Genomic DNA, 27,448 nt, shown 5'->3' with positions numbered 1-27,448 from the left:
AGGGAAACTGAGTTACCTTGCTGGCTAGAAGGAAAAGGGGCCACTGGACCAGGGGAAGATCCCCAGTATTTTTAGGCATTTGAAGCAACTCCATTTCTCTGGAAGCATGGAATATCTCAACAAGAAAGTAGGGAAGAAAAAGAAGATTGATGCTTGTAAATTAAATAAGAACAAATATAAGGAAAAAAAAAAACACAACAAGGGGACAAAACATGCAAAACTCACGAATTAGTAATATAATCTTCTTCCCGCAGATTCTTTACAATCTCGTTCCAAAAGGGAGCAAATTGAGCAGCATCAGCCTTATTATTCTCCAGGACCTTGATTAGACAGCAATGTTAGTTTCACATTGTTCAACAAATCTAATTAAAAAGGTCCTACAGGAAAATGGAAAGATACAACAGTTGTTGAAACACTTATATGCATATATGTATTTATGCTGGGGTCCTATTGTAATTAGATATAGGATTTGTGGCCATTATGTAAATAGGCCTTTCTTGTATTGTATATAACCCACTTTATGTTTTAGGGTTAAAATATATGAAAAATATGGGCTGAGACTAAGAGCTTTCTCTCTCGCCATCTCTCTCTCTCTCTCTGTATCTCTATTCTCATTATTTTCAAATCTCCATTTCTACATGGTATCAGAGCGGATCGAAATTGTGAGCGTGGGAAATCGCAGTTGTATTGTTTTTGTATAGATCTATAGATCTGTTTAGAGCTCGTGACGGTGGTGGAGTCGTAGCTGCTCGTTGCTTGGTCTCAGATCTGAAACCCAGTTTGGTTGCTCGCGTGGTTGCCGCTTCGGTTGTCAACAAATTCACCGCCTTTTCTTGTCATCGCTGCTCACTGCTTAGTCACCGGCGACTGTCGTCATCGTCACTGCTCGTTGCTTGGTCACTGACGGCTGTCGCGAGGTACAACGCTACTTGTTGATTCCGTCGCCGCCGCCGCTGCTTGTTGATTCCGTCGCTGCCGCTGCGTACTTGCCGGAGAGTTGAGACTTGGTAAAGAAGAACGGTGTTTGGCTACAGGGTTCTCGCTATCCTAATCCAGGTTAATATAAACCGGATTTGTTCTAGCCTGATTCAAGGTCCGGTCCGTTTGACCCGATTCAAGGTCCGGCCCGTTTGACCCGATTCAAGTCCCGGCCCGTTCGACCCGATTTACTAACCGGGTCTGTTCTGCTCCAATCTTCTTCCGTTCCCAGTTCAACTCTGTTCTGGCCTTCTTGGGTGCAACAGCTTCTTTGGTTCCTCGGTACAGATTTGGCATCTTAACTTGGCACATATAAGTGTTTTTTTTCTTCACTTTTCATATTCATATATCCATGCCGGACGATTCAAATGTTGCTTCTGGGTCTACCGGAGTTAAATCTTCTGCAACATATGTTGATCCTGTAGGGCTGCAAATTACATCTATAAAATTAAGTAATTCCAATTACTTACTATGGGCTCAAGCGGTAAAGATTTCTTTAGGTGCCCGACGAAAGCTGAAGTTTATTACAACTGATCCTCCATCAAAAACATCAGCAACATATGAGGAGTGGGAAACTGATAACTATATGGTTATGTCCTGGTTGTGGAACAATATGGAACCTTCCATTACATCCACTTTTATGTTTGTCAACACTGCAAAGGCAATCTGGGATGCAGTTAAAGAAACTTATTCTATGGACACGAACGTTTCTCGCATATATTCATTGTATGAAAAGATATTTCATTCTCGTCAATCTGACTTCTCTGGTCAATGCCTTGGTGAGTATTACAGTAATTTCAAAAGCCTTTTAGATGAGTTAAATCAGTACCAACCCTTGACTACTGATCCTGATGTTCTCAAGCAACAACGTGAGGAATTTTCTGTTTCCGTTTTTCTTGCTGGTTTGCACCCGAACCTTCATAATACTCGGGATCAAATCCTCGCTAGTGATGGAGGACTCCCATCTTTGGGTAACATTTATTCCCGCCTACTTCGGGTTTCAGAACAATCTCATGTAATGCCCACTGAGTGAAAGAAAATTCAGCTATGAAGATTCCTTCTATTTTTCCACAGTCCTCTAGAGGTCGTGATACTCCTAGTGGCAACAAAGGGTATGGTGGAAATTCAGGTGATACTCCTAGTGGCAACAGAGGGTATGGTGGAAATTCAGGTAGTTCTCGTGGCGGTAGTGGCCGTGATAGAAGTCGTAGTCGCCGTGGTCGTGGACTTAGTGACACTCGCATGTGCAGCCACTGCAGGGGTACTAATCATTCTGTTGAGAACTATTGGACTTTTCATGGGAAACCAGCATAGGCAAATCAAGCAGTGTCTTCCTCTGAGCTTGCGGGGTCTCATACCTCTATTGGTCAGACCTCTGTATTACCATCACTTGAATCTACTAGTGACACTGTGACACTATCACTATCACGAGCTGAGTTCAGTGCATTGGTCAACCGGACACATCCCAACTCTACTGATGTAGTTAATTTTGCGCAATTAGGTAATATTGCATGATTATCCGATCTACAGACTTCAGCATCCCCTTGGGTTATTGACTCTGGGGCTTCTACCCATCTCACAGGTGATGCCTCTCTATTTTCTAATTTTCAAAAGTCTAGTTCCTCCTCTTTTGCTACTCTGGCTGATGGTAGAACATGTTCCATTATTGGCCAGGGAACAATTAAATTAACCACATCCATTTCTTTATCCTCTGTGCAATTAGTTCCAAATTTTCCCTTTAATTTATTATCTGTAAGTAAATTGACTCAAGCACTGAACTGTTTTGTCACATTTTATCCTTCGTCTTGTGTCTTTCAGGACCTCAACACGAAACAGACGATTGGTGGGGGAAGTAACAGAAATGGCCTATGCTATTTGGATTGCAAACCTTCCACTATTGCTTTACATTCCCAAATGTTTGTGTACCAGTGGCATTATCGATTAGGTCATCCCTCGTTGCGGTATTTGAAGTCTGCTTTGCCTTTCCTTGAGTCGGTGTCTACTTTAAATTGTGAGTCTTGTCAGTTGCGTAAGCACCATAGAGTGCCTTTCCCTCCTCGTATAGTTAATCGTCGGTCTTCTTTATTTGAATTAGTGCATACGAACATTTGGGGTCCTGCTCGTCACACTAGTCACTCAGGTTTTTCTTATTTTGTTACCTTTGTTGATGATTATTCAAGGATGAGTTGGTTGATTTTAATAAAAGACCGTTCTGAACTGTTTTCCATATTTCAAATATTTTTAAAAGAAATTGAGGTCCAATGGGTGTGTTATACCTTTACAATCTGATAATGCTATGGAATATGTCAAAGGTGCTATTTCTAGCTTTTGCGACTCTCGTGGTTTTTTGCACCAAACTTTTTGTTCTTACACTCCTCAACAAAATGGCATAGCTGAACGGAAAAGTAGGCATTTAATTGAAATAGCTCGAACATTGATGACACATATGCATCTGCGAAAAGCATTTAGGGGCGATGCTGTTTTAACTGCTTGTTATTTAATTAATCATATGCCATCTTCTGTTCTTAATTGGAAATGTCCTTATTCCTTTGTTTTTCCTACTCGAGCATTATTTGCATTGCCTCCTTGTGTTTTTGGGTGTGTGTGTTTTGCTCACGTATTACGCCCTGGCGCTGATAAATTGTCTCCTCGTGCCATTAAGTGTGTCTTTATTGGATACTCTCGGACTCAAAAAGGTTATAAATGTGGGGATCCTAGCACTCGTAAGGCTTTTGTGTGTATGGACGTTACCTTTTTTGAGGATACTCCTTATTTTTCTTCACATAGTTCGTCTTTAGATACCGAGCTACTGCTTCCGTTGCCTCTTGTGTCACATTCATTACCGTGTAACCCACCACAATCACCACATGTGCCACCGCCACTTAAAGTGTATAGTCGTCGATCACGAGTAGAGCCCCCCCCCCCCCCCCCCCCCCCCCCCCCCCCCCCAATTGTCTACTTCCATTGAGGCTCCTCCTGCTACTGATGATCTTCCTATTGCATTACATAAGGGTGTTCGCTCGTGTGTCACTGCACACCCCATATCTAACTTTGTTTCCTATAAAAAGGTATCACCCTCATTTTCTTGTTTTTTATCCACGTTATCTGCTACTGCTGTTCCAAAAACTGTGCATGATGCTCTATCTGATACAGCTTGGCGCAAAGCCATGATAGAGAAAATGGATGCTCTTCATCATAATGGGACATAGGACCTTGTTTCCTTACCTCCCGATCGTTGTAAGTGCGTCTACACTGTCAAATATCTCCATGATAGATCTGTTGAGCGCTTGAAGGCTCGCCTTGTTGCAAAGGGATACACACAAACTTATGGTATTGATTATGATGAGACTTTTTCTCCTGTTGCGAAGATTTCTTCTATCCGAATCCTTATTTCCATTGCCGCCAATTGTAATTGGCCATTGTTTCAATTAGATGTGAAAAATGCTTTCTTACATGGTGACTTACATGAAGAGGTTTACATGGAGCAACGACCTGGATTTGTTGCTCAGGGGGAGTCTCGTTATGCTGTATGTCGTCTTAAAAAGGCCCTGTACGGATTGAAACAATCTCCAAGGGCTTGGTTTGGAAAATTCTCCAAGACGGTACTTTCCTTTGGCCTTAACGGATGCGAGACAGATCATTCGGTATTTCACCAACATACTAAAACTGGCTTTATATTTCTTATGGTATATGTAGATGATATTGTTATAACAGGTGATAATTCTGACGGCATTACAAAGTTAAAATTGTTCTTACAGAATCGGTTTCACACAAAGGATCTAGGCAAACTCAAATATTTCTTGGGAATTGAGGTTGCTAGATCCAAGGAAGGTATAAGTCTATCTCAAAGGAAATATGTGTTGGACTTGTTAAAAGAAACAGGTATGTTAGGTACTCGCCCTGCTGATGCTCCTATGGACCCAAATATAAAATTATTACCTGATGAGGGTGATTTATTTGACGATCATGGCAGATATCGACGTCTAGTTAGGAAATTAATTTATCTCACTATCTTCGACCTGACATTTCATATACAGTTAGTGTTGTAAGTCAGTTCATGAGTGTTCCTAGAGTACCACATTGGAATGTTGTTCTTCGAATTATTTGATATCTCAAACAAGCTCCAGGTTTTGGATTACTATATAAACCTAATGGTCATCTTAATGTGACAGGTTTCACAGATGCTGACTGGGCTGGTTCTCCCTCAGATAGGAAATCTACTACAGGCTATTGTACATTTGTTGGTGGAAATCTTGTTACATGGAAAAGTAAGAAGCAAACAGTTGTAGCACGGTCTAGCGCTGAAGCAGAGTACAGGGCGATGGCCCATACCTCTAGTGAGTTAATGTGGATACAACATTTTCTTGAAGAACTTGGGTTAATAGTCAAGACTCCTATTCCACTCTGTTGTGATAACCAAGCAGCTGTTCACATTGCATCCAATCCGGTGTTTCATGAAAGAACCAAGCACATTGAAGTTGATTGTCACTTCACTCGAGAGAAAATATTAAGTGGAAACATTTCTACTCCATTCGTGAAATCTGAAGATCAATTAGCTGATATGTTTACTAAGGCTCTTGGTCATAATCGGTTAAAAACGATTTGTTCCAAGCTGGGATTATATGATATATATTCTCCAGCTTGAGGGGGAGTGTTGAAACACTTATATGTATATATGTATTTATGCTGGGGTCCTACTGTAATTAGATATAGGATTTGTGGCCATTATGTAAATAGGCCTTTCTTGTATTGTATATAACCCCCTTTATGTTTTAGGGTTAAAATATATGAAAAATATGGGCTAAGACTAAGAGCTTTCTCTCTCGCCATCTCTCTCTCTCTCTGTGTATCTCTATTCTCATTATATTCAAATCTCCATTTCTACAACAATTATACGGGCAAAGAGTGAGAGGCTTCCTATTTGTAATTTGGGCATTTTGAATTCATAGGAACTCACAGAATTATTCAGAGTAACAGCCTTTTATAAGATAAGCTATGGCATACACTATAAAGTCAATATTTTTACTTTGCGTAAAGCTCTTGTCACAAAAAAATCTACAGGGTTCTTCATAAACACAATCATGAAACACACATTTGAGAATGTCTTCTTCTCAGTCTAGTTACTGTTCCCTTCAAACGTTTGGAAGCTTCACCAAAATAAATTAACAAATTTATCTTGGATTGTTGATCCCTTGGTAACCAATCTAGTGAAAATTTCAAGAACCTTTAGAGAACTATGTGGAAATAAGGTTTTTTGTTCACCAGGCCAGTGGGAACAGGTTAGGTTTTTAAAAGCTAATATCGTGGCTCTTTTGAAAGCTGTGAGGCCACTTTGTTGGAGTTATATCATTGTCATTGAGGGTGCCTCAAGTTGTGTGCTGAGACGGATTAAAATACAAAAGCTGAATCCGACCCCACACCAGTATATAAGAGTCCTCTGGGACTAATTTTTTCCAATTCAAGTGGGCAACCATGCATTCCTAGGCTGAGCAACAAACAAGCAAACAGGTTGATTGAGATCTTACGGGAATTCATTATTATCTTATTTATTTGGTTGATCTTTGCTCCTGCTGAATTTTTGTTAAAGGATTACTCAATCTTATCTCTATTCTACACTTCTCCGTTTATATCAGTAAACTTCTCATTTTATGTCAAAAAGAAAAAAGAAAGAATGTGCAAGTCAGTGCATTTTAACCCAGATGGAGAGGCATCAACCTCAAGTGAAAGTTCTAAAACAAATATCTATTCTTCATTAAAAACTACAAGATCTATAAACCTCAATTGATCAGAAGATTACAAAGCACTTTGATGGACCAAACCTGTAGGCTGATCGACCGATCAATGGAAGAGTAATTTTTATTCTTACAAGCTTAATGAAAATAATTTTAAAAAAAGTTTCTTATTTTGTTTAGGACTCCTATATTAACTATAAATATATGCATATAATCAATGAATCTTACTTTGCAAAAAGTATATATGTATACATATAATCAACTTAAGCTATGAAATTGAGATAATAAAATAAAATAATCTACAATTTATATAGATCATAATTCTTCTAGTCTGATTTTGTTAATCAAAGCAAGGAGTGAAACTGAATATTTTCAACCATCATACCACCAGTTTTCCTAAAGATTGGCAGACGGAACAAACAACCAAGTGTCGTCGGACAACAAGATTGTTCAGCAACAGCAATGATCAAAGGAGAGTATCATAGGTAATTTGGGGAACTATATTGTTCTTTTCTCCCTATTTCTCTGTTCCTCTTCACATTGCATCTAACATTGTGCATGGATGACTCATCCATTCGTCCAACTTTCCCTTGTACCAAACGATAGAGACTTGCACCATCCCTCCTCTCTTCCCTCCCTCCCCCTTCCTTCCCTCCTAACAAACATAGCCTTAATGTATATTACACGCCCTTTTATGGCCAAGAGAATTGAGTTTGTAACTAAAAATCTTTAAATTTTGATAATAAATATATTCACATGGGTAGAGAAACTGATAAATGATGAAGTATATGGCAATTTATGAATCTGTTTAATCTTATGTTTTAAGTATAAAATGTTAATGCAATACTGCATTTTGTTCATTAGTTAAATGCATTTGACGCTAATAATTTTTTCCCCTTTTTTGACTGTGTTTGAAAGAACAAGCTTCAAAATAATTAATTTAATGTTGAAAATTTATTTGCTTCAAATATTTGTCCATGGTGTATGTTAAAAAACAAATAAAAATTAAGATTCAGAAAACAAAATTGCGTACTATCTTAAATCTTAAAAAAGACAATCATGCTTTAAATAAGGTGAAATTTCCATGTATTCCTTAATGGATTCATTGAAGATGATGGATCTCTACTTTCAACTACGGTGTAGAAAGTGAATGAAGCCATTTAGATTTAAGACAGAACAGGTCCTAAATGGTTAATAATGGATTTCAAGAAATTATAACTCACCAGACCAGACGAGCGAAGGGAACTCCTGCCAAACGAGCATATATTCAGACGCAGCAGGAAGGGAAAAAATTAATCAACAGATTGACCATACGTAGATGTTAAATTGGCTGGAAAAATAATAATAATTAAATAAATTAAATAAAACCTGCTCGGGAGAGGAACATGAAGCTTATCCATAAAAGCCTCAGGAAACTTCTCGAAGAGTTTGTGAACGGCTCCCAAAGATCTGATCTGAAGATCATAAAAGAAAAGTGAATAATTAGATGCAATGAGAAGAGGAAAACTTTGAAGCCCTTTACGCCTATAAAATACAAAGAAAAATTCACAAACACAGCAAAATTGTGGACAAAAAGGAAACCACATGTAGAACTACACATGAAAGATAATCAGCTTCAAGCAAAGTATATTACTATAAAGAAAAATTGGAGCTCTAGAGACTAATATTACCCATACATTTATAGAATCTAATGAAAATAATTCACCTCTCCAAGACGATCTCTTGCACCGAGCAAAAAACCATAGACGGCTGATATGAGGGTGTAAAACACATAAATATCCAAGAGATATATCTGCACGAGAAAGATAGAAGAAAAAGGGAATCAAGGGCAACCCACAAAGAAAATATGACTAACATTTAATCCAAGAAATCAAATTATATCAGAAACCAATGAACCAAAAAGCCTATTTCAAGTTTCGACCCAACCATGCTGAACCAAACCACAGTGCCAATTTTCCAAACCAATCCAAAAACAACTCCGGTAAAGATAATAGGTCTACTATGCCTTCCCCAGCCTCTTCTCAAAGATTAGTATAATAAAACATAATACCTATATTTATTGCCAATTTTATTTTCTAATTTATTTTGCTCATTCACTGATTCACTAATGAAAGATCCTGAAAAAAGATTAGATTATGCACAATGTTCTCATCCCTGATGTTCCATTCGGTAGGAGGGGGAAAATAGATGGAGGGGAGAGGAGGGATGGAAGAGGCGCCATTTGGGAAAGAAGGGTTGTAAGAGAAGAAAAGAAATTATATGATTAATTTATCATCATACTCTTGTATCTACAAATTAAAAAACTTGAATTAGGGTAATAATGTCTTTCTAATTTTATCCAACAAAGATTCTTCTTCCTCTCTCGTCTTCCACATTTGGAAGGAAGCAACTTAGTTGGCCCGAAGTGATGCCACATTCTTCCTCTCTATGATGTTGCGGCCCAAATTAGGTGTCGGGCGACCCCTTTTTGCTCATGGGCCGTGGACCCTAACTAGTACTCTTTCAAAGCTCAATATATAAGAGCGCTTACGATTTGAAGTGTGATCATCTAAGAAGCACGGACACGGATACGGGACACGGATACGATACGACACGGACACGGTTACACAGCAAATCCAAAAAAATAAGTGTGATCATCTAAGAAGCACGGACACGGATACGGGACACGGATACGATACGACACGGACACGGTTACACAGCAAATCCAAAAAAATTTGGACACAGACACGGCAAATAGTATATATATTATTTTTATATATATATGATGTAGTACTTTAAAAATTACTGAGTGTTACTACTTTTCATCAACCTCATAATGAAAAAAATACACAAATCACAACTCATCTACTGTAATAATATAATGACTGACCATTAAATATCTATTTGTTTTGTCTAAAATTGCATATTAACCTTACAAGTTTAAAATTATTATGTACTGACCACGTAAGTGAGTAAAAGTTGTTAAATAACTTCACATATTTATACTTTAATCCAATTTGCTTTCAAAATTTATCTTTTAGACCCCCGAAAATAAGACGCGCGTCGGACACACACCCCTAGCATGTCGAACGCGTGTTCGCGGAGTGTCTATGCCGTGTCCTAAGATTAAAAAAAAGAAAAAATTCCAGACACGTTTTGTGGCGTGTCCGACACGTGTCGGAGCGTGTCCAATGCGTGTCAGTGTCCAACACGTGTCGGACACGGATTCTTCACCCATTTTGTCGTGTCCGTGCTTCCTAAGTGATCATCAAGTAACATTGAAAATCGTACACAGAGAGAGTGAGGGGCTGAACTACGTATAGAACTTTGTGTTCTTTGCGTGGTGTGTATATTTTTCTGTCGTGTTTCGTAATTGTTGCTTAGTTCGCTGCATTTGTCGTAACAAACTAGTATCAGAACTTCCGGTTCAAAGCAGGGATGGCGTCCAAGTTTCTAGAAATCGATAAGTTTAACAGCAAAAACGATTTCAATCTTAGGATGCAGGCTCTGTTATTGCAACAAGGGTTATCCAAGCGCTGAAGGGAAAGCATACAATGCCAGAAAAGATTAAAGACAAAGATGAGGATATAGAGAAAGCACACAGTACGATTTTGTTGTGCTTGAGTAACATGGTTCTGCAAGAAGTTGCAGGAGAGACTACGGCGGATGGGCTGTGGAAGAAGTTGGATTCCCGGTATATGACGAAATCTCTTGCGAACCTCTTGTATCTAAAGAAGCGGTTGTTCACTCTTCAGATGCACGAAGGTTCGTCTCTGAAAGACCATCTTGGTGAGGTAAACAGTATCATCATGGACTTTAATAATATTGATGTCAAGATAGAGGATGAACATCAGGCTATTCCATAGAAGGAAGCTCTAAATTCCAAAGAGTTACAAAAAAGGGCGTTCAAGGAATACAAAAAGTTTGGCAAAAACGCTAGTTGTTAGAGGGAGAACGAATCAGAAGGAAGGGACTGGCAGCAGAAATCGTTCTAAGTTTAAGCACAGGACAAAGATGTTGAGATGCTAAACCTGTCGCAAAGAAGGGCACTTCATGAAAGACTGTCCGCAGCGTAAGAATGGAAAGGGAAAATCCTCTGAAGTTGATAGTTTGGCTGTTGCAAAGGGTAATGATTCAGATGGTGGTAACGTTCTCACGATTTCAGTCAGTAGCTCTTGCGATGAGTGGATTCTTGATTCGGGTTGTTCGTTTCATGCTTGTCTAAACAGGGACTAGTTTACCTCTTATCAATCTATTAATGTAAGGGAGAGTTCTAATGGGGAATGATACGGCGTGCAAAGTTGTAGGTATCAGTACAGTCCAAATCAAGATGCATGATGGCATTGTGAGGGCATTGATTGATGCCAGGTATGTACCATAACTGAGAAAGAATTTGATTTTCCTATGTACGCTGGACTCTATTAGGTGCACTTACAAGGCTGGAGGTGGAGTCATTCGAGTTTCAAAGGGTCTTCTTGCGGAGATGAAGGAGAAGCATGGTTTATATGCTTTACAAAGTAGCAAAATCACGGGTTCAATTGTTGTATCGTCCTCGAAACCAAATTCTACTACCAAGTTGTGGCATATGTGGGTTGAGCGAGTGTGGTGATCAGAAAATTAGGAAACTGGATTTCTGTGAGTATTGTGTCTTTGGGAAGTAGTGCAAAGTGAAATTCAGTACGAGAATTCACAGGACCAAGGGTACGGTGGATTATATTCATTCTGATCTTTGGGGTCCCTCTCAAGTTACTTCACATGGTGATGGTAGATATATGATGACGTTGACTGATGACTTTTCTCAAAAAGTTTGGGTTTACATTCTAAAGCATAAGAATGAGGCTTTTGTCACGTTCAAGCAGCGGAAGACCTACATTGAGAAGCAGACTAGAAAACAGGTCAAGAACTTGAGGACATAAATAGCTTCAAATTTTGTAGTGGAGAATTTAATGAATTCTGCAAGACTCATGTGATTATGAGGCACCACACAATGAGGAAGACTACACAACATAATAAAATTGCAGAGCAGATGAACAGAACACTATTAGAGAGGGCACGGTGTATGTTGTCCAATGCATGGTTAGACAAAGGGTTCTAGGCTGAAGCTGTTTCTACAGCTAATTACTTGGTGAACCGATCTCCATCGATTGCTATCAACTATAAGATTCCGGAGTAGGTATGGTCTTGTTCTTTCGCTAGTTACAGTAATATGAGAATATTTGGGTGTCCAGCGTATACTCATGTGAATGAGGGGAAGCTTGAATCGAGGGCTAAGAAATGCATATTTCTTGGTTATCAGCCTGGGGTCATGGGATACACAGATTATGGTACCCATAGGCTTCGGGAAAGAAGATACTTGTTAGCAGGGATGTGACCTTTCATTAGTCTGCGATGCTTACACCGCAGAACGAGGTAGTTGATTCAGGGAGAGCTCATGGTATCAGTAAGCAGGTGGAGCATGTAGAGGTTCAGTTAGAGGATAAGACTGATCAGACAACTAATATGCAGGTGCAGTTCCAGGTTGAGGGAGATGCACAGTATAGTATGGCTAGAGACAAGCTTATGTGGGATATTAGGCCACCTGAGAAGTATAGGTTTTAACATTCTGATTCGGTTGCTTATGCACTTAGTGTGGCAGAGGATATTGATTAGCATGTACCATGAACTTATCATGAGGCCATCACTGGTGGAGAGTCAGCACAATGGTCTTTTGCCATGAGTGAGGAGATTTGAGTGTCTTTATAAGAACCAGACTTGGGAGCTAGTTAAAAAGCCTAAGTACCAAAAGATTATGGGTTGTAAATGGGTCTTCAAGAAGAAGGAAGGAACTCCAGGTGTGGAAGATGCGAGGTATAAGGCACGCTTGGTGGCGAAGGACTATACAAATGCTGAAGTGTTTTCTCCTGTGGTGAAACATAGCTCAATCCAAGTGTTACTTTCTATGGTTGCTCTGTATGACTTGGAGTTTGAGTAGCTTGATGTCGAGACTGCTTTCTTGCATGGTGAGTTTGAAGAACAAATTTATATGCAAGGGGTTTGAGATTTTGGGAAAGGAAGATCATGTTTGCCTACTGAAGAAGTCCTTGCATGGGTTGAAACAGTGTCATACACAGGGGTACAAGCAATTTGACACCTTTTTGGTTGGGAATGGCTACTGTAGGAGTGAGTTTGACAATTGTGTGTATCACACGAGGCTCTCAGATAGTTCATATTTGTACTTGTTGCTACATTTTGATAGCTTGCAAGAACATGTCTGAAATCAACATGTTGAAGGCTCAGCTTAGTAGTGAATTTGGGATGAAGGATCTTGATGCTCCAAAGAGGATATTGGGTATGTAAATTCACTGGGAGAGAGGAGCGGGCAAATTGTATTTGTCACAGAGGAAATACATTGAGACAACACCGGAACGCTTCAGTTTGCAAGCGTCAAAGCCTGTGAGTACTCCATTGGTTGCTCAATTTAGACTTTCAACACAATTGTCACCACAAAGCAAAGAGAAGGTGGAGCACATGTCTCGTGTTCCTTATGCTAGTGCAGTTGGTAGCTTCATGTATGCCATGGTGTGCACTAGGCTAGACATTTCATATGTAGTTAATGTAGTGGGCAGATACATGGATAGACCTGGGAAGGCCCATAGTTGTCAAAAGCGCCGAAGGCGCGCACCCGAGGCGCAAGGCGCCTACAGGCGCAAGTCCTGCGCCTTTGTATGCATAAGGCGATGCCCTTTGAACAGGTGTGCGCCTTTACATAAGAGGCGAGAGGCCCCAGGCGTAAAAAAGGCACGCCTCCTTTAATTTGTTAGTATTTTGTTATTAGTTTATTATTTGCTGTTTGTTTATTATTTATTATTTGTTTATTATACTTTTTAGACAACTTTACTAAAAGAAAAGAATAAATAAAAGCAAAAGGAAAGTGCAAAAGTGAAGTGAGTCGGCTAAGGCTGAGAAACTTTGAAGCAAAGAGAAAGACAGAGGCTTGCGATTTGAAGGCTTGAAGCAAAGACACGATCTGAATCTGCCGACTTTCTCTCACGAATCACAATCCAAATCCAGGTAAGTTACTGTTCTCTCCTTCTTCTCTCTTCTTTTCTCTCTCTTCGGCAGATTCTTCTCTCTTCTTCTGCAAATTCTTCTCTCTTTTTTTCTCTCTTCTTCTTCTTCTTCTCTCTGTTTTTTCTCTCTTCTTCTTCTTCTTCTTCTTCTCTCTTTTTTTCTTCTCTCTTTTTTTCTTCTCTCTTTTTTTCTCTTCTCTTCGGCAGATTCTTCTCTCTTCTTCAGCAGATTCTTCTTCTTCTTCTTCTTTATAGCAAACTTTCTCTGTGCACAGTTTTTTTTTTATTTTTTTTATTTTTTATGAAATATGTGTCTTCTTTTCTTTTCTCTTTTGAACTGAACTGTAAGTTTGGAACTGGACTGCAGCTCTGTCTCTTCTTTTCCCTCTTTTTTTTTTTTTTAATGAATTGAACTGGAAGTTTGGAACTGGACTGCAACTCTGTGTCTTCTTTTCTTTTTTTATGAACTGAACTGGAAGTTTGGAACTGGACTGCAGCTCTGTATTTTTTTTTTTTAATTGAAATGTTAATATTGCTTTGAAATTGAAATCTGGTTTTGCTAATTGACACGAAATCTGGTTTTGCTAATTGAAATCTGGTTTATTTTGTTACAACACCAATAATTGACATGAATTTATTTTGTTATCTTGAATTTGAATGTAGTTTGTACTTTAAAAGATGCCTAGTATTTTATTGTCTATGTTTGTTTTAGTTTTATCTCATAATTCTCATTAGTTGACTTTTGCATCTTTATATTATTATGTTTAATTATTTACTATTGAACTCAAGTACTTGATTTAGTTGGCTTTGGCATCTTTATGTTGAATATTCAACTTAAGTAATTGATTTAGTTGACTTTTGCATCTTTATATATAGGTTTTTTTTTTTTTTTTTTCAACGTGCGCCTTGCTTCAGTCGGGCGTGCGCCTCGCCTTGCACCTTGCGCCTCAGGCTCCAAGAGGCCTTTGCGCTTTTGTGCGCCTTGAGCCTTTAACAACTATGGGAAGGCCCATTGACATGCTGTGAAGTGGATATTACGGTACTTGCGAGGCACTGCATCTATGACAGAGGTAGCAGCACATGTGGTAGTTGTTAGATATGTTGATTCGGATTATGCTAGAGATCTTGAAAGAAGGAGATACTTGTGGGAGTGTAATCAGTTGGAAGGCGACTTTGCAACTCGTAGTTGCATTGTCTGCTACTGAAGTTGAGTACATGGCAGCTACACAGGCAGTGAAAAAAGCTATATGGTTGAGAGGCTTGTGATGATTTGACTGTGTTTTGCGACAGCTAGAGTGCCATGTGATTAAAAAGCAGATGTTCCATGAGAGAATCAAGCACATTGACGTCAGGTTTTACTTCATCAAAGATGTGGTTGCCCAGGGTGTTATTGCAGTGAGGAAGATTGGGACAGCAAAGAATTGGGCAGATATGATGACAAAGGTCATTCCTACACTCAAGTTCAGACACTGATGCAATTGTTAAGGCCCTTAGCAGGAGATTGTGGAGCTTGGCGTTATTCGAGCCAAGTTAGAGATTTGTGATGTTGTGGCCCAAATTTGGTGCCGGGTCGCGACGACCCGCTTACGACCCGTTGGATGAGCTTTGTGTGGACCCAAGCCCATCAAAGCCCTGGGGGTTTGGGGACTTGGCCCAGAGAAAAATTTTGACCCGTTTTTGCCCATGGGTCGTGGACCCTAATTAGTACTCTCTTGTAGCCCGATATATAAGGGCGCTTAGGGTTTGAAGTGTAATCAGCAAGAGACTGAAATCGTACAAAGAGAGGGAAGAAACTTGCAATCTTTCATTTCACATAGTGAAGACTTACGCCAGATCTCCACCGTGGACGTAGGCTTTGCCGAACCACGTATAAATCTGTGTTCTTTGTGTTGAATGTTTATTTTTCTATCATGTTTCGTAATTGTTGCTTCATTTGTTGCGTTTGTCATAACACTCTCTTTCTTTCCTCTCTATTTCATTCCAATCACTCTCTCCTCCTCCCTCCTGCCAAACAAAGGTGTTAGGTATATGAGTCAATTTCCTACTCAAAACACTAATTGTAATGTGTCAAAGTGGCGCAAACCTTCAAGACAATGCAGCTATGAAGCACCGACACGTGTGTTTGACCTAACGCACCAGTGTTGGACTCGTGTCCGACACGGACACACGTATCCGAGGCTCTGACACGGACACACGTATCCGAGGCTCCGACACGTGTCCGACACCTTGAATCCGTGTCGCAATTTTTTATTATTAAAAATTGCAATCGACATGGTTGTGAACACGGCTGAAGACACGGCTTTGTTGATCAGAGCCTTTTTTTTTTTGTTTTTTTCTTTATAATAGAGAGAACGAGACGATACCTATAGAGTATATATCCAGTGTATATATATATATAATACACACAAGAAAAAGAATATGGAGAGAGATCAGAGTTAACATACAAGTAATTGTATAAACTGTAAAATGATACAATACAACTATATATACATAACAGAATGCAATCTTGGCTAAAGATCGTTTGGAGTTGTTTGCCTTGATTTCATCCGATGAGTCGATTCAAGGCCGGTGCAGGTGTGATGGTGCGTCAGTGAGGTCTTGGTGAGGAAAAGGATGAGAAAGAGCCGGAGAAGGACCTTTCAGAATGTGAATAGATGTATCAATGAAAGAGAGAGAATTATGGGAAGAGATAAAAGTGTCAGATACAAATCTTATCACTTTTAGTGGTTGATTGGTTACAAGAATTGCTTTGGATTACTTCGGAATAGAAAGACATCCTTGTTCATTTGGGCTTGTACATCTTTATTTTATTTTTAATAAAAATACGAGATGTATGGTGGGACTTAAATATCATGTTTAATAATATAGATAAAACAAATTGAACAAAATTTAATATTATTTATATAAAAATAAATTATATTATTATTTTGTGTCTATTTTTTTGAAATTTGCCGTATCGCCGTACCTGTGTCGTATCGTACCCGTGTCTCATGTCTGTGCTTCATAGCAATGCAAACAAATGCAACGAGAAATCCACATGCTTAATCACATAACAAGGGCACTAGTATATGACATTATATATCTTAGTCTTGATCTTGGAGAAGATCAAAAAAAAAAAAAAAATTAAGCTTTTCTTTTATCAATAAAATTATCTTCAAAAATACTGATTTCCAAGTAACTTTCAAAATCAAAATTTTATTCGTAATCAGTATGTGTAGATTGATAGGTTCATCAACCAAAGGGATCTTCACTACAGCTCGACAGATACTCGCATTGATAGAAAATTTCAGAAATATTTCTTATTGAAATCCAGTACATTTCTATTGACCAATTGATCAATCGATAAAACAACTTGGCAATAGGTATGCCTCAATTAATCAAACCCTAAAGAGGCTTTTTTTTTTTGGAAACTATCTTAAAACAGATTTCTACAAGGATTCAACTTACTAAAACGTATGGGGCACCTATAAAGACTATAAACAAGGAGTTATATTCAATCCAGGGTATTGTTTTAAATCTAATCATCAAGAGAGAAAATCCTTTCTGTGTTAAAATTTCCAAATACCCAATCGAGGGTTTCCTTATTCAATATCATATATGATTGAATATTGAGGCTTTCCAATTCAACCACTCAGAATTTTGAGCTAAAGGAAGGACGTTCATTGAAGAAACAGATCCTTGAGCGAAGTATCCAAAGGACGGCTAACAAACTCGAGTAGAAAGTTTGGCGTCAGTTTTCCATTTTTTCTTTTTGAGAAGTAAAATTGTATTATGCTATGTTCGAAAGGAAGGAAAGAAGAGGGGTGGAAGGAGAATAGGAAGGACGGAACAAATTTCCATTATTCAGTAGAGATGATACAAGAAAAGAAAGGATAATAGGAAGGATGAGTCATCATTCCTCCTTCACAAATTTTCATCCGCCCAAATATGGGCGGAAGATAGGAGATAAGACAAGTGAGTCTATTATAGAAGTTATAAATTACAACATCACCCTTCATAAATATTTAATAAATCCCATAAATAAAGTAAGGGATGGGTTAAAAGGTAAAAACAACTTAAAATTTTATCTTTCCTTTTATCCTACCGATCAAATTAAATTGCCAGTTTTTTCCATTCTCTTCCAAACAACCGAACAAAAAGAGGGAAACACTTGGGGCTAGTTTGGTGTGGTGGAATGGAATACAAAGAGAGTGGAATGGAATGGTTTTTATTCCATTCTTGTGTTTGGTGCCCAATTTTAAAGTTGGAATTGTCATTCTCCACCATTCTTGGAGAATGGTCATTCCATCAAAACCATTCCACCTTCTCACAAAAGGAATGACCATTCCATTCCTACTTTACAAAATTACAAACCAAAAAAATATTAAAAAATAAAACCTAACAAATTACAAACCCACGCCGGCATCTTCATCTCCTCTATCAAACCCACCGCCGGCATCATCATCTCCACCATCAACGGTGAAACATACAAGAACACACAACCCAATCCAACCCATTGTCTAACAAACATAATATTGATCTTGAACTTCAAAGTGATGGACCAAGACGCAACAAAAAATCAAAAGTAGATCTGAGTGAAGCAAACCAACTTGTATATATATGCCTCTTTCTCTCTCTATATCTACGTTTCTCTCATTAACCCAAAAGCACTGAAGCTTTAGTTTAAATAAAGAACAGGGACCCAAAAGCACTAAAGCTTTTTCATGATTCTCTCATTGATTTTGTGAAAGAATTGCTGAAACCAACTTGGGAAGAGGGTCAAAAGGTCGCCGTTGTGGAGCTTCACCGCCAACAAACACTGCAACTTCATTTGACTGGATTGTAAGCTTCACCGATGAAGTTTGTAATGGAGCTTGGATCACCGCCGTTCGGCGGCGCCGATCAAATCGGATCCGTCCTCACCCTTATTCAATCGCTTCCTTCTCCCCATTGCCTTTTCTCGCCCAATCTCCAACACCTCACTTGCCCAATTTATTTCTTCTCTCTACTTTCTCTCTCTATCTCTTGCCCCAATTTCCTTCTTACAGTAGGCTCTTTCTAACCATTGGATTGGAAAAAAATTGATGTTAATTTTTTAGTTAATTTTTTTTATTAATGATAAAGGTAATTTGGAGAAAACAATATAAATAGATGATAAAGGTAAAACAATATAAATTTAATCCATTTCAATATTTAAGTACAACCAAACAAGTAAATGGAAATAATCATTTTATTTTTAACATTCCATGTTTGCAACCAAACAAGAGAATGGGAATCATCATTCCCATTCCATTCTATTCTCATTCCATTCCTAACTTCATTCCCATTCCATTCTATTTCATTCTTGCACACCAAACTAGCCCTTAATCTCTTCCCTAGGGATGTCTCAGTCAATCCTTCTTCTCTCCCTTCCATTCAATTTTTTTTCCTTCCTACAGAACGGAGCATTAGAGAAGCATTCAAAAGGGGGACTCAAAAGCAACACAAGGCCAAATAGGGCCTCTAAACTCTCAAGACAACATGATTTATTTGTCCTCATGTTGAATGTCCCAATCCGAAAAATACGACCATCTCAACCAAGACTCGGTCGAGTCAGGCCGAGATTCAACCGCATCGGCCAAATCAACCCGAGTCTCGCCCAAGACTTGATCGAGCTAGTTCAAGATTTGGCTTGGCCAAGTCTAAGTCGAGACAACAATGATCTTTGTTTTGGCCAAAATTACCAACTGACTCAGGCTCAACTCTAGCCAAGTCCAAGTTGGGCCAAATTGTCATAGTATAGAATTTATGCTCTTAGGATTGGAATCCACAGTCTCACACTTTAGAGGCCAAGCATTTTACCAGTGCATTAAATTATGGATAAAATTGCGAAATAAGGAAGGGGTTACGTTGAGCAAGGCTAGCAGTTTCAATTCTGTATAGAGCTTTCTCATTTCCACGAATAACATTCTGGAGGAAGTGGAAGTTGTTATCCTTTGTAGTTCAGAAGGTAGTCTTGTATTAAAAGAAGCCACCACCCTCTTGAGAACATCATCTTCACTGGTTTCCAAATTTCACGCTTTAGAGGCCAAGCATTTTACCAGTGCATTAAATTATGGATAAAATTGCGAAATAAGGAAGGGGTTACGTTGAGCAAGGCTAGCAATTTCAATTCTGTATAGAGCTTTCCCATTTCCATGAATAACATTCTGGAGGAAGTGGAAGTTGTTATCCTTTGTAGTTCAGAAGGTAGTCTTGTATTAAAAGAAGCCACCACCCTCTTAAGAACATCATCTTCACTGGTTTCCAAATTTCACACTTAAAATAGGAAAGATGTTTAATTTTATAATACATACATATATATATATATATGAATAGAATCTGCCATGCCTACTTACTGCAATCACCGGTGCCCATAAGCTAGCAACCGACAAAGCATTATAGTTATCTGCAGAAAAAACAAGAATTTAGTCACTAAAGTTTAACTTAGAAATGGAAAGAGATTGAAAATTCCAGAAGAACATTAACAAGAATGTAGTCACTAAAGAGAGATTAAAAATTCCAGCAGATCATTTGAATTTTTACTCATACATTAGCAAACAGAACTACTTCAATGATACAGACAATTTTATGGCCCCTAGTTAAAAATGCCTAGTTATTAAATGAAGAATAAAAGAGAATTTTCCTTAATGAAAATGAAATGAAATGAAAACAAAAACGAAAAAAACATAAAAAATAAAAATAAAAAGCTTAAGAATTAAAAAGAGTTCTTAATTCCACTGTGAGGAAAATAAAGGTCTGTTTAGATAAATTCAGGTGGTCACTACTTGGTGTACTATAAAAGTATTAACACCCTTATATGCAGTATAATCATTGGCATAGGTAGTTGTGAGATATAACTTGCAAAGTGATGTAACAGAGCTGAGTATTCAAGTGCAGCCACATACATGGATGCGAAGTATAGGCAACATGACAATTCTAGATTCTCTCTCTGTTTGTAACAGTTCTTAGGTAAAGTCTTCTGTGATGTGACAGAAAGAGAAACTTGCCAAAAAAAATTGTGCAGATGAAGATTTTTCCAAGTCCCCAAAAGGAAGCCTGCCCTTAAGAATATGGCAACAATTTCCAACACTAACTAACAAGAATCCAGACCAGTTTTTCGATACAGAATGCATAATGCAAGGGAGAATGTCTAATAAGGTCAAAAGTAGGAAAAGGGAACAATGGTATTGATAAGAAGACATGAGATAAAAGAACAAGGACATTGAAAGAGATAGCCTTCCGCAAGAAGCAGAAAATGTGTGGGGAAAAAAAAAAAAAAAAGGCAGATCTTTTTTCGTTTTTTTTTTTTTTTTTTTTTTTTTTGATAGATAAGGAAGATTTTATAAAAATGCTCAAAAGGGGAGCGCTCCCAAAACAAAGAACTGCCGTCCATGACAACACTATAGCTTTAAGCTATCAACAAAATCCAAAAGACAATCCACTGACATACAATCCCGCAAAAAAGGGAGATCTAATATATCATGTTTAAGCTCAAGATGCTAGACATAGTGACAATTGGCATTCACATTACACCAGAACTTGGGAAGGCGGGCCATTAAAAAGAAATCTAGAGTAAGCCAATTCTATAAGTTTTCACTTTCTGCAATAAAACAAAGCACAAGGTAGAATTGTTTTCCTTGAAAGAAGATTGTAAATGAGATTTCACATATCAAGATTCCTCCTCTACAACACTCACAAGTAGAATTGTTTTCCTTGAAAGAAGATTGTAAATGAGATTTCGAAGATAATCACATATAAGAAAAATAATAAATAAAAACAATTCTTCTCTTTTGTTGACTCATAAAAACAGTTTTTAACAAAAATAATCAAGAGAATGATTTGAGAGCCTCAGAGTGTGACCTTATACTGCAGCAATTTGAAACACTAATCTAGTTGCTTCTAAAAGCTATAATCTTAAACCTCTGCTTCGTCTGGATCTTTCCTTATGGCAACAGACACCCAGCAGAACCAAGATTAAAAACAATGGAAGGACATCAATGAATATTCAATAACATTATCACAGCATTCATAAGATGTTTTAAACTGATCAGACTAACACAGTGGACTTTAATTCCCATCCATAGGGACATAAAAAAGGCATCCCCTGCTCGTAATAAAATGATAAGCCCAGGAAAGTAACAGTTCTAATGTTACCAAGTGGATCAAATAATAGAGATAGTAGTTCAGTTCCTAGTAAACTTACCAACTACTAGACAATTTTAAAAAGAGTTCATTATTTTTAGTTTCAGTGGGAACCTAGATCGACTAGTTCAGAAGAAAACTTATATTTAAAAGGAGAACTATAACCCATATTACAGAAGCACAATTCCTCCTTTATTTTTATGAAATTGTGTTATTTATTACCTTTTTATTGTTTTAAATTTATTTGTGTGAATCCTATATTTATAATCCCTTCTATTCTAGTAAACTTAGTTTTTAGTGAAAATAAAATAGAAATTAAAAAGGATTGACCAAAAAGGAAACTAAGACTGGTATCCAAAAACTCCAAATTGGCAACCCAACCCCAAGAAGAATAATTATTATTCCTAAACAACAAGCTCAACATGAAATAAATTGAGAAGAGTGACGAACGCCGGTTCAGAAAATTGAGGCGTGAGAAACCATGCCTTCTATATGTCATAAGACTGAATGGAATATTCATAAGTCTAAAAAGTTGTAACCTTTAAAATGTAAAGATAACTTGTCCCGTTGCATTGAATATATATACTGTGCCTAAAATTTCTGCAGTGATGGGTTCGATGAACAACCAAATTCCTTGTTATAAATCAACAAGGCGACAGCTATGAGTGTCATATAGAATCATGTAGAATTCGACTCACCAAGTAAGTAGCTAAACAAGCTTGGAATACCACCATGCATAACAATTTTACACCTAGGTGTTTAAAAGATCAAAATTATAGCACAAGATATCCAGGAAAAATAAAGAAAAATCAAACTTAATCATTCCACCATATTCCAAATACTGACTGAATTAAACGAGGGTGCATTCCTACTTTCTCATATTCTTTAATACTTCAAGTTTTCAAAAAGATGGAAATGTGAGTTCACCAACAACGTTATTGCTCCTAATCATTTACAGTTTTGGAGAAAACAGTGGAAAAATGAGGCATGGTCGTTATTAAAGAGAAATCACAAACTTGTAGAGTGATAATTTGCAGTAAAGAAACTATTTTTTCACATATTCAGTATCACTTTGGATATGACAACTAAATGACCAATTGATTTGCAACTTATAATCAATGAACATTAAACGTCAACTGATCAAAGAGAACCAGAAAAAGAAACATAAAAAATATATCATAAATCAATGAACATGAACAAGTTGTTCACTTACTTTTAGATACTAAATCATGCCAAGAATATTTTAAACCTTCCATCTCTACTATAGCCCTTGTTGGTTCAACCAAAGGCTTGATCTGCATCAAATAATCACAAAAGTGTTGAGCAACAAAAACATCAAGTTAGAAACAACAAACACTTGGGCAAGAATATACTGAAATGTAGATAACCAAGCATCACTTACCTGAAGGAAGTAAGCAAATGAAAATTTGCCACCCAGAACAAGAAGCCAGAAGAGTAAATACCTGTGTTATAAAGATATTAGCAACCGCAATAGTAATATCTGATTACAAATAAGGTCAAAATTTTAAAAATTCAAACTACCAATGTACATGATCAAAAATGTGAGTGATCAAAGTTCATTTTAAGACTAGGCAATATTGCGCATAACTGGAAATGTAAGGCATAGGTATATTAACAATATGGAAGGGCCTGACAGATTAGAAAGGAAGGGTAGATGCAGCTGAAAGAAATGACAAATAAAAAATGGGGCATCACGTGGGACCCTACACTCTAAAGATTTAAACATTTCAGAGAAATAAATCACAAAGACTTCTTTTGAAGAACCAAAAGACACAGTACGTGGCCGCAAGTGACACAATCAACCATATACACACAGTCCAAGGCAAGAAAATGAGTTCCTCTTATTTCATTTTTTTTTTTTTTTTTTTTTTTTTGGTTGGTTAAGTAAGACGCATTGATACACAACAATTGCCCCATACGGAAACTTCAACTCTTGACCTTCCACATGGAAAGTAGAAGAGATACCAACAGGGCTAGGCTCTTGCTGTAATCTTAGCAAGCGACACCATTTTACCTCATCCGGGACATTTGAAGGGATAATTTCATCGAACCTTAAAAGGAGCGAAGGAAACAAAGCACGAGTTAAAGAGCATTTGTTTGAGTCTTTGTTTAGTGGATAATTTACATTCTTTCGTTATGCCTAATAAGCTGTGATGTGTGATAACTTTTGATGCTATATATGCCTAACGACTCACAAGTAATTGGGTTGCACCCTGTCATTTCCCTTGGTGCATTTTTCCAGCATATCCAAAAAAGAAAAAAGGCCTTGCATTAACTTGATTAAAAAGACGTAACCAAGATCAAACTTTGATGTTCCTACGCAATATCACAAAGCAAATTATTTAACTTTTGGTAATACTAGTTATCAAAGACAATAAACCTAAACAAAGGTTTTAAACATCTATAATCAATAAATATCTAACCTTCAAAACTGATATTTGAAAAAGGAAGTGCTTCTTTAACATGTAGATATCATGAGACCCATAAGCTTCTTTATTCATATTCTTTCATGTATTCTATTCCCCAAGGCATTTATTCAAGCAATGGCTAGGAATGGTTCTTTTCTAAAATGCCTATAGAAAATCGCACTATGCTAAACCTAAACTAGGAAAAGCAAATTTTTTTAACAACTACTTCACAGTTCACACTACACTCTGAGCTTTTAACAGAGATCAACTTGCCTCCTCCAAAGTGCATTATTGGTCATTTGCTGATTTTACTTTTGTTTGGTCTCCTATATGAGAGAGGAGGACTCTGCTTCTCTACTTGTTTTTCTTCCATTAAAAAAAAATAAAATAAAATAAATAAATAAATAAAGAATCTCTGTTTCCTACCCCTCCCACTAAAAAAAATCAAAATTTAAAATATAATAAAAAATAGATTTATTCAAACACTCGTAGAAACTGATAAGGTTTTTCAATTCATTTGAAGTTAAACTCAGGTTTTAATTGATGACCAAATTATTTAGATTGGGGCTAAGAGTTAGTGTGGGTAGGATTTCAAAGCCTAATACAGGAGTGGTGATCATTTCTCTTTTCTTTGATCATTTCTCTTAGAGGAAATTGTTCAGACAAACACCGCAAACCAAGAACACAATCAGGAATTACGAAAGAAAAGTAACCACACCACACACAAAGAACACAAAGATTTACGTGGTTCGGCAAAGCCTACATCGGCAAAAGATTTCACTGTGCGAAAAACAAGAGATTACAAGTTTCAGCCCTCAAACCCTAGCTCTCTCTATCTCACTATTTTTATGTAGTTTTCAGTGCTCTCTCATTTTTCACTCCAACCCCTAAACACCCTTCTTATTGGGAAACAAGAGTCCTAAAAGGGTCCATGACCCGCAAGAGAAAAATGTCAAAAATTTAGAGCCAAACCCGGGCCGAAACAAAATTCGGGACACAGCATCACAAAATAAAACATTTAACTGAGATATAGCTTAAAGCTATAGCATCCTGAACGAAAAAAAAAAATTTGAACATTTAACTGAGAGTTTGAACATGAGACGTTATGCATAGGTTTCTTATCCTTTGGAAAAAGGAACAGACAATTTATTGAGAGCGCTGAATATTGTATATTCGAGCCCTTAAATGAGCGCATGTTAATGCCTTAGTGATACTTCTATCCGATTTTTATACTGATTTTTTTTATTTTCCCAAAGCCTTTGAAGGTGTTTTGGGAACTTACAAGATGATTCAGAAGTCAAACAGGTAAAATCAGGCGAATTATGAAGAGTGTGCTCGAGCACACTTTCATAGTGCTCGAGCACATGGAGGAAAAGGTGAAAATTTGGCTAAGTATTGGGCAAAAAGACGCTTCGAAAATTATTTTGGAAAAATTGACTAAATGTCCCAATTAGTGCTCGAGCACACTAAACAGTGCTCGAGCACTGATGAAGAATTCTGGACCTGATTAAGTATTTTGGGCATGACTTTTTATACTCAAAACTCCAAATTGGGCCAACTTTCGAGATTCGGACTCCAAATATGTCAAAATAGCATTACAAAACTGCACGTTGAGACAGTGCTCGAGCACACTAAACACTATCACGCTGGGACTTAAAAAACAGATCGGGAATGTTCTAATAATCAGTCTTTTTGACCCCAGATGTCCCCAGAAGTCCTAAAGCCCATCCAAGATCAGATTTCTCCTATAAAAGAAGATGAAAGGCCACAAGGAAAACTCTCTCTCTTTTCTCTCTTTGGCAATTTTTAGATCTCGCGGCGGCTTTTAGGGTTTTGAAGAAGAAGATCCAAAGGAGTTTTTGGTGATCCATGAAGATGGCTTCTACAACATCAACAAAGACATCCTTCCTCTCCATGAGTAGCTAAATTCCATCTTAGGGCCTTGATGTAACCCGAATCCGAATCCGAATAATATGGTTTGATTGTTCTTTAACTTTAGAGATTTCATTATTTATGCATTTTGATTGCATGATTAAGAGCAATTGACTTAGGATTTCTAAGCCAATTAGAGTTTTAATGAATAAACTTGGTTTTTGCTGAAATTGATATCGTCTTAGAATTGATTTTTCTTTAATCAAATCCAAACTATTGTTTGAGATTGGCGGTTAAGGGCTTCTCAGAACGATCTGAATAGTGATCATGCAATGGTGTTTAAACTGTTTTATGAATGAATGTTTTGATAATCTATGCCTAGGGAAGACAAGTTGTACTACACCGTATATTAGAAGAGTTAGGCAGACAATTTGTGCCAACCGAAGATAGGTTATGGCTTAACATGAATTCATTATTTGTCTTCTTAAAATTGAATTAAAGAAAATGTTAATTCATTTAATTCCTGATCATGCATAAATATTGAAATCCCTAAGGTTGATTCAATTGACCAAATTATGAGGTTCGTGGTGAAGTCAAGCCCTGAGTATTTCTTCTCTTGATCTCAGTCCTTATCATATTTGTTTGTTTTTATTTTCATGCTATTGATACACCATCACAACAAACAAATCTTCTCTCTAAATTAAAATAGAAATTAATTTTAGACTCAATAATCCACCATAGTCCTTGAGGTTCGACACCCTCAACATAGCCCTATCCTACAAAGGATTCGTTCTATTGCGAGTGGTTTTATCATTGATAATACACACATCAGTGATCAATCAAGCTAGTGTTGAAAAGCAAACAAGATACGAAAAGAATGACAAGAGAACAAACTAGACAACAGCACACAATACAAAAGTAACCCAGAACCAGAAAAGAATATCATGATTAAAAACCCTACCTAAATGAGGAGAAATCCATGACTTCTCAACTGTACTGCAAATTTAGAGGCACCCCACTCTCATCCAACCAACAACAAAAGCATAAGCCCCTTAAATCACGCAATGATGAAACAGGCTATAATATCACTTTTATAGCAGTTCCTATAAGCAATAGCTACAAGAAACAGAATTCAATTCTACGAATACTACCACCACCATTAATTTTTTCCTTAGTGAAAAAATAATTTGATAAGCTACTTTTATAATAATCAAACCCATAAACCCACCCACCATTTAACATGACATGAAACCATTGGGTTTTTCAT

General features: G+C 37.4%; 1 protein-coding gene across 1 annotated transcript in view; it reads right to left on the bottom strand.

The window, feature by feature from the left end:
• LOC132311294 (callose synthase 9) overlaps positions 1-27,448 on the bottom strand; it is a 134,962-nt gene that overhangs the window by 67,836 nt on the left and 39,678 nt on the right. Inside the window, exons 19-26 of the mRNA XM_059809142.1 lie at positions 23,283-23,343; positions 23,094-23,175; positions 20,095-20,144; positions 8,416-8,502; positions 8,079-8,164; positions 7,934-7,958; positions 226-320; positions 17-98 (exon numbers count right to left, since the gene is read on the bottom strand). Of these exons, the coding sequence (XP_059665125.1) occupies positions 17-98; positions 226-320; positions 7,934-7,958; positions 8,079-8,164; positions 8,416-8,502; positions 20,095-20,144; positions 23,094-23,175; positions 23,283-23,343 (568 nt within the window). The remainder of the gene's footprint in view (positions 1-16; positions 99-225; positions 321-7,933; positions 7,959-8,078; positions 8,165-8,415; positions 8,503-20,094; positions 20,145-23,093; positions 23,176-23,282; positions 23,344-27,448) is intronic.

Source organism: Cornus florida, unplaced genomic scaffold (assembly GCF_030987335.1).
Source record: "Cornus florida cultivar Cherokee Brave unplaced genomic scaffold, ASM3098733v1 CherokeeBrave_3.0.0_Hap2_Chr06, whole genome shotgun sequence".
Lineage (NCBI taxonomy): Eukaryota > Viridiplantae > Streptophyta > Magnoliopsida > Cornales > Cornaceae > Cornus > Cornus florida.
Note: the sequence above shows the minus strand (reverse complement) of the source record. Positions and strands in the feature narration are given on the sequence as shown.